Source organism: Felis catus, chromosome A3 (assembly GCF_018350175.1).
Source record: "Felis catus isolate Fca126 chromosome A3, F.catus_Fca126_mat1.0, whole genome shotgun sequence".
Taxonomy (NCBI): Eukaryota; Metazoa; Chordata; class Mammalia; order Carnivora; family Felidae; genus Felis; species Felis catus.
In genome coordinates this window covers 50,129,919-50,146,864 of record NC_058370.1, presented here as the reverse complement: position 1 = coordinate 50,146,864, position 16,946 = coordinate 50,129,919, and the positions used below count along the sequence as shown (strand labels likewise).

Here is a 16,946-nt window from a genome sequence, read left to right as displayed (position 1 = left end):
GACCAGACCTCCCTGCTCACTCTGCTGAAGGGGAAGAACACCTCCTGGCTGTATTCTAAGCAGAAACAACCCTGGGATTGCCCCTTGTGGGGTACTCTGTGACCTTGTGGCCAGGACCCTGGCTGAGTCTGTCTTCTTAGATAAACTTCTCTCCTGCTCCGTTAGATTGTAGTGGGTTTTGTTAAGGGACAGGATCCATGACTTGTTTTCATGATTTGTTGTCAGAGTTAAGAGTAGCAGCAAGGTGGGATTACATGTCTTGCGCTTGTGCCCTGGGCTCCCTGAATGCATTTGCTGGAAACTCCTGCCTCAAGGATGTTCAGAGTCACCTGCTGGTCTCATGAAGGTTCCCCAGTTCTCTCAGTTGTTTCACTCTCTGCCCTCCTTGGAGGCCTGACCAAGCACCTGGTCTGGTATGGTCCCAGCCTCTGTTCCCCACCTGCTGGACCTGCCCTCTGGGACCCTTGTGAAGGTTATGCAAGACAACAGAAGCCCACAGCCACACTGCACCCTGGGGGAGGCTTGACTGTCGTTAGCATAGCTGTTACCCTCACAAGCCTGTGCACTTTGTCGGGTCTCGGCCACCAGTTCTTTGGATGTTGTGCCTGGAAGTCCGTTATTTCTGTTTCACATTGTAAGGTAAGTCATTCTCAGGACCTCTTTATCTTTGCTGCTCACGTTTCTCTTCTCAGGTAAATTCCTATGAAAGGGAAATGGAGGTGATGAGAAGGGACTTTGCAAAGGAGAGGGAGGAAATGCAGCAGGCCTTCAGGCTTGAGGTCCGTGTGTTGGAGTGCAGGAGGGCCGACCTGGAGGTGCTGCTCATGAAGTCTCAGGAGCTCATCCGAGGCCTGCAGGACCAGCTCCAGCAGGCTTCCCACAGCCCCTTGACAGAGAGGGCAGTGTTGGGACAGTGCTGTGCACAGGCGCTATCTGGCCCAGCCCAGCGGCTGGCCCAGGAACAGGACCCACTGAAGCAGGAGCAGCGCCAGAGACATCGGAAGGAGCTTCAGCGAGTCAGGTTGGGTGCCGTGTCCTTTCAGGATCTCACATCTAGGGTTTCTTGCCAAGAACCCGAATTTGAAATTGCATTAGGCAAACTGCTCAGAATCACAGTGCCTGCTAACGGGGTGCTTTTTCTCAGGGCAGGTGGGTGAGCATTGAAGGAATAGGATCATAAGGATTGTTTCTTTGCATTAAAAATGTGTTAACTAGAGTAGAGGAGTTAAAATTCCTTGTAGAATTCTGCCTTAGACTCGCTGATAGCAAAGGTTCTTAAATGTTCTTCATTTAATATCTCATTCTAATTTTCCAGGATGTTGTATTATATAACACATGAGGAGATGGATAAAAGGTATAAAAGCCCTAAAACCATGGGAAAGACGAGTAATTTGGGTTAGTGAGGTTCTTGAAAAGGTCAAAATATATGAGCAAAGAGGAGGAAAGTTTTATTTGGAAAACGAATATGGCATTTTGTATCCAACGGTATCATAGTTATGTGAAAAATACCCATATGTCCATATGGGTCTGACTTAATAGAATGAATGACTAGTTATTTCAGCCATGGTGCTGGTTAGTCAGCCCCTCTGTGACTTGTGGGGAGTCTTGGACCCGCCCAGCTCAGGCGGGGATGACCACGCCCATACATTGACCCAGGGCTGATCTGACTACTCACAGTGGAGGGGCCCACTGTACTTCCGCTCCTCATGGAGAGGCTGTGTAGGGCTCAGTGGAGTTCCAGTGGTGGAGCTGAGTACACATGGCATCAGTCACCCCCTGATTGCAGGATGTTTGCCACCTGTATATGGAAACGCACCCTCCAGTCTGGGTGGGGTACACTTTCCCCTTCTTTGGCTTGATGATTGGGGGTAGCTCAAATACATGAGATGTGCTGTGAAAGACCAGATTGCCCTCCAAGTCTGTGGGTGTTCCCTCCTCCTTGCACTCCAGATGACACAGTGGAGGGGCCCCAGGCCCTTAAGGCCTGACAGGAGCTGTCCCTCTCCTAGAGGACCATAAAGGTCATTTTTAACCCATGTACTTCTTCTGAGCTTTAAGTTATTTCCTCTTAAACCCCAGAGCTGTGTGATAAGGGTCTTGACCCAAGTCCTTCTAGACCCCACCAGCAACAGGGGGGGTCGGTGCAGGGTAGCCCCTCCCACCATCCTGCACTGTCCATCTGGAGGACCTTTTTGCTCATGGCCCCTCCTCAGGCTGGAGCTGGAGCCACATACAACCATATGTCCTGTCCTCAGGCCAGCACCGGCCAGGAGCAGAGAACACGCCCTTAGTGCCCCCACCTCAGCTGGGACCCCATTCTCCTGAGGCTGTCCTGGTTCCAGCAACTTACCAAATCTTCAAGGGTAGTTTTGACTGTGGGCAAGATTCACATGGCTCACTAAAGCTTTAGACCACTAAAGTTCTATCCTTAGAACTTCCTGTGATAGGGGACACGTCCTGTGTCTGCTCTGTCCATGATGGCAGCTATGAGCCACATGTGGTTACTGAGTCCTGGACATGTGGCCTGCATGACTCAGGTACTGAATTTTATCCTATTTAATTATAATCAACTTACACTAAAAGTCATCTGTGTGAGTGGCTTCATGTCAGCTTCTATATGTAGAACCCAACCCCACTGAAGAGATCCTCCAATAGACCCTCTAAGGAGGGTCCCAGGGCATGGATGGAGCTCTGGGGTGCATGGGAGATGAAGGGACAGAACAGGTCAGGCAAAGAGGAGGTTTGCAGTCAGGACAAGAAGAGCCTTTGAGGAGGCCTTTCCAACCCTGGGGGGAAGGGCTGGGCCTGAATCTACACCCACAGTGCCTGTGATGTGCTCTGTTTCTGTAGGAAAGAGGCAGAAGTTGAGTTGAACCACAAGCTCTCAAGGACGGAAGCCTTACAGCAGACTGCCCACTGTAAGGACTTAGCGCTGCAGCCTCAGCAGGAGAAGGAAGAGCAGAAACACCTGCTGCAAGTCCATGAGGTGATAGAGCAGCATGATCTGGAGAAGGAGTGGAGGGAGGGCAAAGGGAAGGAGATCCTCCCACTCTGTGGAAGGCAGCAGCTAAAGCTGCAGGAGCTGACAGGTGAGGAGCAGATGCAACCATGCAGGTCCTCTGCCCTGGAGAAGGAAAGACTGGAGCTTGCTTGTAGGAATCAAATGGGAAAGCTTATGCAGGAAGAAGACATGCTGCAGGCCTGCTTGAAGGATGGGCCAGCAGTGGCAGGTGGTGACCAAGAAGGTATGGGTGGCCCCATGCCCCTCTGTGCAGGCAGGAGGGAGCAGTCACTGGTGTGGCAGGAACCTGGTGCTGGGCATGGCCATGGGCAAGCCAGGCACAGGGATGTGCCAGGCCGGTACTTGTGCCATATGGACCCCAGGCAGAGCCCAGCCCTAGACCCTGCCTTGGCCTGCAGAGGGTCCTTGGAGAACCTTGGCCTCAGAGAGGATGGTCAGGGTGTACTTGACCTTGAGGAAGTAGCTTCTGCCCCCCCAGGGAGGTGGTTACAGGTGCATCAATGTGGGGTGGACAAGAAAGCAGTCCTAGAGCTGGTACCTCCTGCCATTGGCCCATCTGGTCTGAATCAGCCTGAAGCCCAGGAGCTGCTCTGGAAAACAGAGGGAGATGCCTCACCAGCTCAGCCCCCAACATCAGGCAGAGGAGAGACTGAGAGGCAGCCAGCCATTCTTGAGCGAGCTGGGAACCTGAGTGGGGGGCTGGCCCCCATGGGGAGCCAAGGGCAGGCCTTGGAGGAACAGGCCTGGTGTGGGAACAGCACCCTGGAGCAAGGGCTGCAGCACAGCAGTGACAAGGCCAAGGAGGGCACCTTGTTCTCCCACCTGCACCTTGCTGACCCCCAGGGAGCCAGGCAGGAACAGCTTGAGGTCCTGCGGGAGGAAGAGGCCAACATGGCTCTGGAGCAAGAGAAGGATGGCATGAAAACCAAACTGCTACAGCTGGAGTATGTCGTTTGGGCTCTTGAGAAAGAAGCAGATGCAAGAGAGAACAACAGGTTTGGTTTCTAAACATTCTTAGAATGCCTAGCTACACCTTCTAACCTCTACCACTGCCCCCCCCCCCCACATGGGTTTCATGACAGCTGCTGATGGGGGTTATGTAACTCTTGTGCCTGTGCAGCGGTCATAAGCCCATCCCTGACCCTGGGCATCCCACAGGTCACCAGATAACCAACGAGTGGGCAGGGGCAGAGCTGGGTCATTCTGGGCAGCTAAGCTGACTGGTGTCCCCTGGTCTTCCTTAGGAAGTTCTTGCTGATCTCGCAAAGACAAAGACAGACTGTGTTTAGAGCCCCACTTCAATTCTAGGTCACCTGAGCCCTCTTCCTGCTGACTTTGAGCAGGACCTACTACTTTGCCCCACCAGCACATGTGCCAGGCACTGTCCTTGAACTGCAAGTTCCTGTGCTTTCTAAGTAGAGCAACAGAGGAGGCCAGCAGCCATCCAGGCAGCCCTGGCACCTTCTGGGAGGCTGGGGTGGGGCGTGAGTGCTCAGGGGGTTTCAAGATGCTGCTGCAGTTGATTCCTCTCCAGGGGAAGCCTCAAGGTGGGATGGTGTCCTGGAGATGTTGGTCTGTGGGCAAAGTGCAGAGAACGCCCAGGTGTGCATCCAGGCCCTCCTCCTTCCCAGGATCCCCTGGGGGACTCAGGCTGACACATGTTCTTTCTCAGAAGCCTAGAATTCTAGAAACTAAGCTTTTCCAGATGCGGCAGCACATGGTCTTAGATGCTTTTCTGGCTCCTTAGGAGACTGATGGCTGCCCTGGGAGAGGTTATAGGTACTTGCATGCCAGGCACAGCTACGTGATATGGTCAGTGCTCTGTGTGAAGTGTCATTTAGTCCCATTAACCCCTACACAGCACACCTGTGAGGGGTCCACTTCCTGTAGAAATGGAGGCTCTGTCAAGTATTGTGTCACTTGTCCAAGTAGGTGACTTGGGTCTGTCTTGGAATGTGGTCACAAGTGTGTGGTGAGACCTGCATTCCAGCTCAGGCACCAGCTTCTGGGTCTGGGTGACTATGGTGGGGTAGCTTCCTTGGAAAAAAAAAAAGGAGAGTTGGGATTTATGTTAAACCAAACAGAATAAATGTCAGTGCACCACCCAGCTGACAAAAAATTATGAGCATAGCTATAAGTCCCTAGGCACCATTGCTAAGCCTCCTCTCTCCTCTCAGAGATAACTGTCCTGAAGGGGCTGTTTATCAGTTTATAGACATTGCTTGATGTGCAGCCTCTTAGGTGGGTGTCTCTGAGCCATGTAGCACCTTGTTTGTGGTGGCCTGACTTCTAAATTTCCTTATCCATCAAGTTGCCATGGTGCCATGTCTCCAGTGGGCCACAGAGCACAAAATGAGTGTAGAACATGCACTTACTATCCCAACTTCTCCATAGCAAGCCCCCCACAGGGGCTGGTCTCCGGCCCTATGGACACACTGTGGGGGCCTGTTCTGTGCATGAGTCCATGGTAGGCTCCAGGCACACCCAGGGCCTTGGGCACAAAAGCAGCCAAGAGCCTTGAATCTCACTGTGCCGTTCCTCTCGGACACCTCCCCATGGACAGATGCGTGTGCCCACACCTGTGCTGTCCAGATTCCCCAGCCCAGTGCCAAGTGGTCTGCTGCTCACTGGCCTGAGTCAGAAGGCTGCCCTTGTCCTCTCTCTGCTCTTCCTGGTCTGCACTCCCTACCTGTTGACCCTATAACTATAGTCACAGCTGTAGTCTCAGCAGGGTCTTTTGACAGTGTTTGTGGGGCATCTTCTGTGTGGCAGTGCAGCTAGGGATTGCAGCAAAGAGCAGAACAGAGGTTTACAGCTTTCAGCCCATGACGGAGGCACCATGCTTCCTGCATGTCCAAGTGTCAGGAAGAAATGTGTTACCATGTTTCAAGGATGAGGAAACTTAGAGGCCATGCTGCTGAAACCATGTACATTTTCCAGGGACATGTGCACATATGCTGAAAGCCTAGGTGAATGTATAGAAATGACCAAACACAATTCAAGCTGATAGTTTTCTGGGAGGTGGGGGGTCAGGTCTGGGAAGGCAGGGGAGGCGCTGGGGCAGAAGCAGGCTTGGCCCAGGTTACAAGGCTTTGGGGAACGAGAAGATAACTGTGCAGAGGGGGGAATGTAGATGGGAGCTAGCTCTCGTGGGCAGGGGAAGGGTTTTCAGGGGGCAGGCTGCTGGGGCTCTGAGCCAGGCAGGTGTGGAAAGGTGCTCTCAGGTAGCCAGGAAGACTGAGAAGAGCATATTGCAGGGACTGTGGGGTGGGTATAAAGGCAATGCGGAGGCCGGCAGAGGGCAGGGGGAGGTGGATATTACAGCTGTCCAGGCAAGAGGTGACAGTGGCTGGGGACCAGAGTGATGGCATCAGAGGTGTAGGAAGTTGACTGGCAGGGGTGTGGAGGCCAAGTTGATCAGTTATAGGAGGATGGGATATACACAAGGTGTTAGAAATGGGTCACAGAGCAATCAGAGGACTCCCCAGAAATGCCACTGACCAAGAAGTGGGGAGGGCAGGATTCAGTTACACATGAGGAGCCTGTGGTGTCTTTCGCAGAGTGTGGTGGGTGGAGAATTTAGGAAGGATCCCACAGAGGAAGGGGAAACCAAGGGGCTGCATTTTTAGGGGAAGAATCCTGAAAGGAGAGAGGAACACCTGTCTCTGAAGCCCTTGAGAGGCCGGTTCACACAAAACCAGCCTGAAGGAATCTACCAGGCTCAGCAACATGCAGGTGCTTGCTGAGCTCATTGGCATCCCTCCAACCCCAATGCTGAGTCCCCAGTCCCAGCTCCTGCTCTGTGAGGGGAGGTCTGGCCCCAACACCAGCCAGGAGACCCTTGGCCACAACTCCCAGTGTATTGGCCTTGTGGCCACTTGTAAGTAAACACATGCGACCACCTTCCAAACCCACAGCAGTTGTAGGCTCACAGGTTGGGCAGAACTCAGACTTACAGGATCTTGAAGGCCATGGTGAAGATTTGGGCCTTTATCATAAAAGAAAGCAAAGTGCAGAGAGATACATGACCAGATTTGGATTGTGAAAGAATTTCTGCCAGTATTTTAGAGAATAGCAGGAGTAACCTGAATATCCACAGGGTTAAATTTATCCACAGTCACCTCTCCTATTGCTATTTTGCTCTACACACACACAAATCTACACATACCCTTTTAAAATATTTTCTGAATCATTGGAGATAATTGCAGACATTATGACTCTTTACTGCTAAATGTTTCAACATGTTGTTCTGTAAGAACAAGGACATTCTCCTGCATATCCACAGGATCATTATCACATATGGGAAATTTAGCATGAATATGCTGCTATTTTTAATTTGCACTCTACATCCAGATTTCACCAGTTGTTTTGGTATGTTCTTTCTAGATTGTTCACTCACCCTATATCTAATCAAGGATCAGGCCATGCATTTAGTTAATCATATCTCTTTAATATCCTTTTTTAAAAAGTTTACTTATTGAGAGAGAAAGAGAGAGAGAGAGAGAGAGAGAGAGAGAGAGCGAGCATGCATGCTCGATCATCGGGCTTGATCCCATGAACTGTGAGATCATGACCTGAGCCGAAATCAAGAATTGGTTGCTCAACTGACTGAGCCACCCAGGTGCCCCATATCCTTTAATCTAAGAGTGTATCCATCTTTTTTTATTAATTTTTTTGTCAGTGGATGTTGACTTTTTTTTTTATCATGGTAAAATATACCTAATGTAAAATCAACCATTTTAATTGCTTTTAAGTATATAATTTGGTGGCATCATGTATACACAATGTGCAGTCATCACCACTGACTACTTCCAAAACTTTTTCATCATTCCAAACAGAAACTCTGTACCTATTAAACAATAATTATTGCTAGTATTTTATGAGGATTTTAGCATCAATATTGGTAAAGGATATTGGTCTCTAGTTTTCCTGTACTGTCTTTATCTGGCTTTGATATCATAGTAATGCTGGCCCTGTGGAATGAATTAGGAAGTGTCCCCTCCTCCTCAAATTTTGGAAGAGTTTGAGAAGTATTAGCATTTTCTTCTTTAAATGTGTGGTAGAACTCACCAGGGAATCCTGGTAGCTCCTGGGCATTTCTTTGTTACAAGTCGTTTGATTAACTAACTCAATCTCCTAACTAGTCATAGGTCCAATTAGATTTTTTATTTCTTCATGAGTCAGTTTTGGCATATTGTGTGTTTCTAGGAATTTGGACATTGATGTTTTTGAAAAATCAAGACCAGGTGTTTTGCAGAATTCCTCCATTTGGATGCCTGATTTTCCCCTTGGTTAGATTCCTTCTTATATCTCATGCCTTCTTTATAGGATCTTTTTCTTTCTAATGTGTAGTCTTTAGAAGTTCCCTTAGTGAAACTCTGTTGGAGTAAATTCCCTCAGTTTCTGTTTATCTGAAAATGTCTCAAAATTTCCCTCTTTTTTGAAAGATAGTGTTCCTAGGAACACAAATCTAGATTTAAGGGCTGTTCTCTGCCCTTTGAACATATTCAGTATCTTCAAGATTCCACTGTTGACATTAAGTAGTCTACTCTGTTTAGTTATTGCTGTATATGTGTATTAATTTTCTATGGCTGCTGTAACAAATTACCACAAAGTTAGTGGCTTAAAACAACACAATTTATTATTTTACAGTTTTGGAGCTTAGAAGGAAATGGGTATGACTGGACCAAAATTAAGATGTTGGCAGGGTTGCCTTCCTGTAGTTATAGAAGATAATTGCTCTTCTTGCCTTTTCTAGCTTCTGTGGGCTGTTTGCATTCCTTGTTTTTGGCCCCCTTCCATCTCTAAAGACAGTGATGACTGACTGGCCAGGTCTGCCTTACATCACATCATTCTGATACCCACTATCCTGCCCCTTCCCTCCACATTTAAGGACCCTGTGATTACATTGGGCCCATCTGGAGGATTCAAGATTTATAGCTGTAGCTCATTCATATGGTTCATTGCTATGGAGTGTTATGTGAATATACTACAATTTACTCATTCACTTGTTGATAGGCAATTTGAGTAGTGTTTAGTTTAGGTTTTGGTCATCACAAATAGTACTGCTAAGAAAGTTCTTGTCCATGTCTTTGGAACATTTATGTTGGAGTGTACCTAAGAATGGAATTGTCAGGTGATAGGGCATAGGTGTGGTTTTCTTTCTACCTACTGTATTTAGAAAAGCATTGTGCCCATTGAATTTGTGTCTTATGAAAAAATTCCAGCCATTATTTATTTATTCTTTTTTTTAATATTAAATGTATTGTCAAATTGGTTTCCATACAACACCAAGTGCTCATCCCAACAGGTGCCCTCCTCAATACTCCTCACCCACCCCCACCCACCCCCCGTCAACCCTCAGTTTATTATTCTTTAAGTAGACTTCACATCCAGCATGGAGCTCATTGTGGGGTTTGAACTTATCCTGAGATCAAGACCTGAGCTGAGATCAAGAGTCAGACACAACCAACTGAGGCATCTAGGCGCCCCTTCCAGCCATTATTTTTAAAACATGGATTTTCTTCTTGCTCTACAATTAGATGTATGATGTTAGAGCTTTTCACTTTCCCTCCATTTCTTCCCTTCCATATCTTCTTTTCTCACTTGTCTCATTCTGGGTGTTTTTTTTCCCCATTTCTGTGTTCCAGATCAGTAATTCTTCCTTCAGCTCTAAATCTGCCGTTTAACCCATTCAGTGAGGTTTTAGTTTGACATTGCCTTTTTTTTTTTCATTTCCAAAAATCCTATTTTGTCCTGTTTGGTCTGATCATTTTTGATAGGTTTTTGTTGCTTATTTATTTTTTTATTTCCATCTTTTATTTGCATAAACATTTTATAATATTTATCTCTAGTTTGTGTCTGGTAATTCCAATATCTGAGGTTCCTATGGGATCTAATTCTGTTGTTTTGCTTCTGCTGCCTCTCAGAGGCAGCTTTTTTCCATGTATGTTGTGGTGATCTTTGTAAGCTAATGTTTACATGATGTTAATCACTGGAAATCTCAGGAGCCATAGTAGGGTGCTTTCTGCAGAAAGGGTAGATATTGCATTTGCTGAGAATTGAGAGCCTCCCAATCCAGGGCCACTTTAACCTCCTTTTAGGGCACTGGCTTAATGCAGGAGTCCATGCTGCTGATGGCAGTGCTGACATAGGCATTGGCCTCAGGGTAACTCTATCTTTGTGTTGCTTAATACTCAAAGCTGGGGTTTCAGCTTCCAGGTTTTTATTTTGTTAGAGGGCCCTTGAAGGTTTCCATTACCATCTGTGAGGACAATCACCCATTATATGATCAGCCTCACACTTCTCTAATTGCTTGGTGTGGTGAGGTGGATAGGATAGGACACCATCAGCTTATCTGAGGTCCAGGAAGCTTTAAGTGGGAACTGCCCCCCTTCCGCCCGCCCCTCCCCCCCCCCCCCATCTGCACTGAATCAATTTTTTTCCCATTCTGGAGTCAGAATGGTACTTTCTAAACACAGACCTCATTTGTTTCACTCCCCTGCTTAAAACCTTTTACTGCTTTAAAAATTCCAATAATTAACCTTTCCTTATTTTTCCCTTTAGTTTCTCATGAGATAAAATGAAGTCATATTTATGCTTATTAAGAAGACATTTATGCTTGGTATTATAAGCATATTACATAAAATGAACATGACAAGATCACATGGTTTTGAGTATTTTTCGCTTAAAACAATTAGAAGCTAATGCCAGATAAGGACCAATGGGGGAAATAAATGTCAACCAGACCAGTATCTACTAAGAATAAATTTCTTTCTTTTTTTTTTAAATGTTTATTTATGTTTTGAGAGAGAGAGAGAGAGAGAGAGAGAGAGAGAGAACAAGTGGGGTAGGAATAGAGAAAGAGGGAGACGCACAATCCGAAGCAGACTCCAGGCTCCGAGCTGTCAGCACAGAGCCCAGTTTGGGGTTAGGACCCACAAACTGCGAGATCATGACCTGAGTTAAAACCAGACGCTCAACCGACTGAGCCACCCAGGCGCCCCTGAAGAATAAATTTCTTGTCCAGCAAATATGGGTTTTAAGCTGTCTCTTTCATGATCTTTACTGGTAAATTGCTCATCTATCATACGTCACTAGTGTTACATTAGTGGAGACCTCTAAGTTATAAGAGAGCAAAAGTGGCTCCAGACAGACATGGTTCGTGTGGTAACTGTTCATGCTTGCTTCTTTCCATTGAGGCCTCTACCTTGTGTCAGGTATGATGCCCACTAATGTGGACATCTTCCAGTTTCTCCTCCCTAGTGTTGACCTCAGAGTCTACAGTGAGGGGAGCTCTCACTAAAAAGGAAAATGTGTTTTGGTCTTCTGATTCCTTATGTTCCTGAGCTCTATGTCAGAGTTCCTTGGTGGGAGATGAACATCCTTTGCCGTAACCTGAGGACACACAGCCAGCGTTGTGCATTCATACCAACTGTGAGCATACTCCTATTGCAGTTAGTGGTTGTAAGATGCAGTAACAGATTCCCTGTAAACATAAACAGAACCAAGGTGCTGAATGCGTTAGTGAGTTGTTGATTGTGTGACTGTTTTAGAAGGTAAGAAAGCTTTATTTTCTGTAGCTTATTGCTTAGGAGATGCAAACCATAGCATGTTAGCTGTGCATAGAAAACATAACAGTGTGCCCTGTGCCATCATCCAGGGATGATGCAAGATCACCATGACTTCCAGCTGCAAGACCAGACTCATGTGGACTGCATGTGGCCAGCTCCTGGAGTCCCCAGCTTCTTTTTTTCAATTTTTCATGCAGAATCAAGTTGGATAGGCTTTCTGAAGAAAATACATTGTTGAAAAATGAGCTGGGAAGGATTCAGCAAGAGCTTGAAGCTGCAGAAAAGACAAATGATGCACAGAGGTAAGGGCCCTGGCTCAGTCATTATAACTGGACTCCAGTCTGCAACATGCTTTGCTTTTTGTGCAATGGGCTTAGAAGGTACTGCTGTGGAAAGTGGGAAGTGTTAACACACCAACCCTGAGTTCCAGAAAACCACAAAGGCGAGCCATGCTGACCTCTGACCAGCCCTGATAGGCGTGGGAGGGCTCAGATCCCTTTCCAGATGTTGGCAGCCACGTTCATTCCTGGGCTCCTAAGTATGAGGTAGAACATGTGCACACTGCGGCACAGTCAGCACCACGGTGGACAGCTCCAGCTTGGGCCACTTCTCTCTGAAGTCTGTATAAGCACTTTCCATCCCATGGAGCTGCTCCATATCACGTCTCAGGGTGGGGTGGGGGACAGTGAGTATTTCTTAAGCAATAAGAGATGCTTCTGGGGCCATTTTGGAATCTGTTTTTTCATGTTTTGATAATGATTTTAGTTGGGCTTCTCCATGGTTTGTGGATTTCAGTGGGTTAGAATAAGGGGTAGAGGTGGGGAAGGGGAGCAGGAATTGAGGCAGGAGAGACTGTGTTTGTGGAGGGGAGAAAGCACAGAGTACCCATCTGTGGCTTTCTGCTTTCACTACTGTAGTCTTATCCAAGGACAGTTTGTTTGACTTTTTTTTTCATCTCTGAAGTTCAACATGATTAAAATATGGCATCCCCAGAGCAGATGGTCAACAACTGGTTGGTATTATGTTACAGCATTTCAGAAATCTAAAAGTTTTTTTTTCAACATTTATTTATTTTTTGGGGGGGGACAGAGAGAGACAGAGCATGAACGGGGGAGGGGCAGAGAGAGAGGGAGACACAGAATCGGAAACAGGCTCCAGGCTCCGAGCCATCAGCCCAGAGCCTGACGCGGCGCTCCAACTCACGGACTGCGAGATCGTGACCTGGCTGAAGTCGGACGCTTAACCGACTGCGCCACCGAGGCGCCCCTAAAAGTTTTTTTCCCCTCTAGAAACTGTTGTTTCTCTAATCTGCTGCCAGGGCCCATTTCCCAACAGACCCCAGCAGATATAAGGCTGTTTTGTTTTGGTCCTATTTATGCTGCTTAGTGTGACTCGTCACATGTTTTCTAAAGAGATATCACTATGTGTGGCTGAAGAATGTCATGGAGGGTGTTTGTTCTTACGGTATTGGCAGTGTTCCTCTGGTTCCGAGGGTTGGGGTCCCGACTGGATGGGCAGCGGCAGTAGTGTAGAACAGTGACAGAGCAGGTGTGAGTGTCTGTTTTGTGGCTGCGAACCCAATGATGGGAAAAAGAAACTGGCTGGTCAGTGACATTGTTAATTTTGCTTCTCCAATAGGAAGGAAATCGAGATTTTAAAGAGAGACAAGGAAAAGGCCTGCTCTGAAATGGAGGAACTCAACAAACAGGTCAGGTATTGACTCCTGCATGACGCTTAACACCACTCTCCTTTTTTCATTATTTTGAGATCATTTCAAACTTACAGAAAGGAAGGACAGAACTTTTTTCTGAAAGATCTGAGAGTGATTTGCCAAGCCATCCATCCCTTCCCTGACTCAAAGGATATGAACGTGGATGCAAAAGTGCTGTCTGAGTCTCCACCCCATTGAGCTTTGCCAGCTGTCCTCTCACCTTCAGAGGTGAGAGGTGGCTCCTTCAGTTGGTTCTTGGTTTTTAGGACCAGGGTGCTTTTGAAGATTATAAACAGTTATTTTGTAGGAAGTAACTCTGTTTGGTTTGTCTGATGTTTTCTTGTGATTAGATTTAGATTAGGTCTCTTTGTCCCATAATTTGTCCCATTACTAGTGATGTTGGCTTTGATTCCTGGTTAGGTGGTGTTGGCCAGGCTTCTCCACAGTAAGGTTACTTTTCCATTTGTTATGGTGAGTATTGTATGGTAGATACTTTAATATTATGTAAATACCCCATTCCCCATCGAATTCTTACCCTTTATTTTAGCATCCTTTATTTCTTGCTGTGATGGTGGCCAGTTGGTAACTAATTCCGCCATTCCTTTTATGTTTATTGGTATTTCAAATGTGTAAGGAAGAGCTTTCTTTTCACTTATTTATTCATTACATTATCCTATTACTATCCTAGGTTCCTGCTTTTTCTCAATGGGTTATAATACATTACTATCAGTATTTATTTTCGTGCTCAAATTGTCTCAGATTTGGCCAATGAGAGCCCCTTCTCAGTGGTTTCTGGTCCTCCAGATGAACCCTGATCATTTTTTGAGCACTTCTTTACTTTCTGGAACCCCCAGATATTCCAAGTTCATCTAATACTTCCCCTGCCTGAGCCCTATAATCAGCTACTCCCCCAAGGAGCTTCTGGTGACTGTTAGTGTAGAATAGTGTTTGGAGACCAAGACCTGGGCACCAGGAGTGCCCACTGCTCCTGGGGTGTCACTACTTCCAGGCATAGTTAGTGGATAGTTATGGAGAGTTTCATCAATGAATGTGCATGTAGTTTCATGAATATTTATTTATATCTGTCTCTCTATTGAAAATCATGAATTCAAACCCATATATGCAGTTCCCACCTAATATCTTAGGGATGATCCTAGTTTCTCCCTTTCTATATTTGTAACTCATATCTCCAACAGTGAGAATCCTGGTTTCTATCCTCAGAAGATGTACTTACTGTTGATTAGTCTCCTTTATCCCATGCATAAATGCCCTTCCTGTTTTGTTTCAGCACTGACCCCACACTAGTCCTCTCTCTGCCCTCTTACACAGATGCTTTCATATTTGGTCTCCTTTAGTGGTTTTTGGGTGGATTATTAAGGAGGAAGCACACAAGCTGGGATGTGTCATTCTTGTTTTTCTTTATTCTTTTTTAAATTGGTATTGTTATTAATGATTATAGACTCATGTAGTTATAAGAAATATAGAGAAATCCTTTAAACACTTTGACCAGTTTCCCCCAACGGTAACATTTATTTAAATTTCACTTAGTTAACATACAGTGTAATATTAGTTTCAGGTGTACAATATAGTGATTCATCACTTACATGCAACACCTAGTGCTCATCATGATAAGGGCACTCATTAGTCCCCATCACTTATTTCACCCATTCCCCCACCCACCTCCATTCTGGTAACCATCAGTTCTCTATAGTTAAGAGTCTGTTTCTTAGTTTGCTTCTCTCTTTTTTTCTCTATGCTTCTTTGTTTTGTTACTTAAATTTTTTTTTAACATTTTACTTATTTTTGAGAGAGACAGAGTGCGAGCAGGGAAGGGTCAGAGAGAGAGGGAGATACAAAATCCAAAGCAGGCTCCAGGCTATGGGCTGGAGCCCAACACGGGGCTTGAACCCACAAACTGTGAAATCATGACCTGAGCCAAAGTCGGACAATTAACCAACTGAGCCATCCAGGTGCCCCTCCTTTGGTTTGTTTCTTAAATTCCACATACGAGTGAAACTATATGGTATTTGTCTTTCTGTGATTTATTTCACTTAGCATTATACTCTCTAGCTCCATTGTGTCATTGCAAATGGAAAGATTTTATTCTTTTTTATGGCTGAATAATATTCCTCTGTGTGTGTGTGTGTGTGTGTGTGTGTGTGTGTGTGCGCGTGTGCGTGTGTGTACACTTACAAACATACACTCCACATCTTTTTTATCCACTCATCAGTCAGTGGACACTTGAGCTATTTCCATAATGTGGCTATTGTAGATAATGCTCCCATAAACATTGGAGTGTATATATGCCATTGAAATAGTATTTTTCGTATATATACTGTTGAATTAGTATTCTGTGGATAAATACCTAGTAGCGTGGCTGCTGGATTACAGGGGAGTTCTATTTCTAAGTTTTTGAGGAACCTCCATGCTGTTTTCCAGAGTGGCTGCACCAGTTTGCATTCCCACCAACAGTACAAGAGTGTTCCCCTTTCTCCACATCCTCGCCAGTGCCTGTTGTTTCTTGTATTGTTGATTTTAGCCATTCTGACAGGTGTGAGGTGATATATCATTGTAGCTTTGATTTGTATTTCTCTGGTAATGAGTGATGTTAATCATCTTTTCCTGTGTCTGTTGACCATCTGAATGTCTTCTTTGGAAAAATGTCTATTCATGTGTTCTTCCCATTTTTAAATTGGATTGTTTTTTGGCTGTTGAGTTTGATAAGTTCTTTATATATTTCGGATACTAACCTTTTATCAGATATGTCATTTGCAAATATCTTCTTCCATTCCATAGGCTGCCTTTTAGCTTTGTTGATTGTTTCCTTCATTCTATAGAAGCTTTTTATTTTGATGAAGTCCCGATAGTTTATTTTTGCTTTTGTGTCCCTTGCCTCAGGAGGCATATGTAGAAAGAAGTTGCTATGGCTGATCTGAGAGACATTACTGCCTATGCTCTCTTCTAGGATCTTTCTGGTTTCAGGTCTCACATTGAGGTCTTTAATCCATTTTAAGTATAATTTGGTGCATGGTGAAAGAAAGTAGTCCAGTTTCATTCTTCTGCATGTCTCTGTCCAGTTTTCCTAGCACCATTTGTTGAAGAGACTGTCTCTTTCCCAATGGATATTCTTTCCTGCTTTGTCAAAGATTAAATGACCATACAGTTGTGGGTTCATTTCTGGGTTTTCCATTCTATTCTATTCTATTCTATTCTATTGATGATTGTGTCTATTTTTGTGACAGTTCCATACTATTTTGATTACTACAGCTTTGTAATATAGCTTGAAGTCCAGAATTGTGATGTCTCCAGCTTTGCTTTTCTTTTTCAGGATTGCTTTGGCTATCTGGTGCCTTTTGTGGTTCCATACAAATTGTAGGGTTTCTTGTTCTAGTTCTGTGAAAAATACTGTTGGTATTTGGAAAGGGATTCTATTAAATGTGTAGATTGCTTTTGGTAGTATAGATATATACTATATATACTATAAATATATATAGATATATCTGGTAGCATAGATATAATGTATAGATATATATTTTAGCAATATTTGTCCTTACCCATGCACATGGAAGTCTTTCCACGTTTTTGTGTCATTTTCAGTTTCTTTCATCAGTGTTTTATAGTCTTTCAGCTCTTTGGTTAG

The 16,946-nt window shown here is 45.3% G+C and overlaps 1 protein-coding gene across 10 annotated transcripts in view; it reads left to right on the top strand.

Moving 5' to 3' along the window:
• Positions 1–16,946, top strand: part of NINL (ninein like) — a 174,583-nt gene that overhangs the window by 127,290 nt on the left and 30,347 nt on the right. For 8 of the 10 annotated variants that reach the window (XM_045053960.1, XM_023251527.2, XM_045053959.1 and 5 more), the window contains 5 exons: positions 693–1,021; positions 1,316–1,354; positions 2,851–4,017; positions 11,793–11,897; positions 13,234–13,303. In XM_045053960.1, the coding sequence (XP_044909895.1) occupies positions 693–1,021; positions 1,316–1,354; positions 2,851–4,017; positions 11,793–11,897; positions 13,234–13,303 (1,710 nt within the window). Of the gene's footprint in view, positions 1–692; positions 1,022–1,315; positions 1,355–2,850; positions 4,018–11,792; positions 11,898–13,233; positions 13,309–16,946 lie in introns of all 10 variants that reach the window. The other 2 variants (XR_006595425.1, XM_045053958.1) reach the window with 2 other exon arrangements.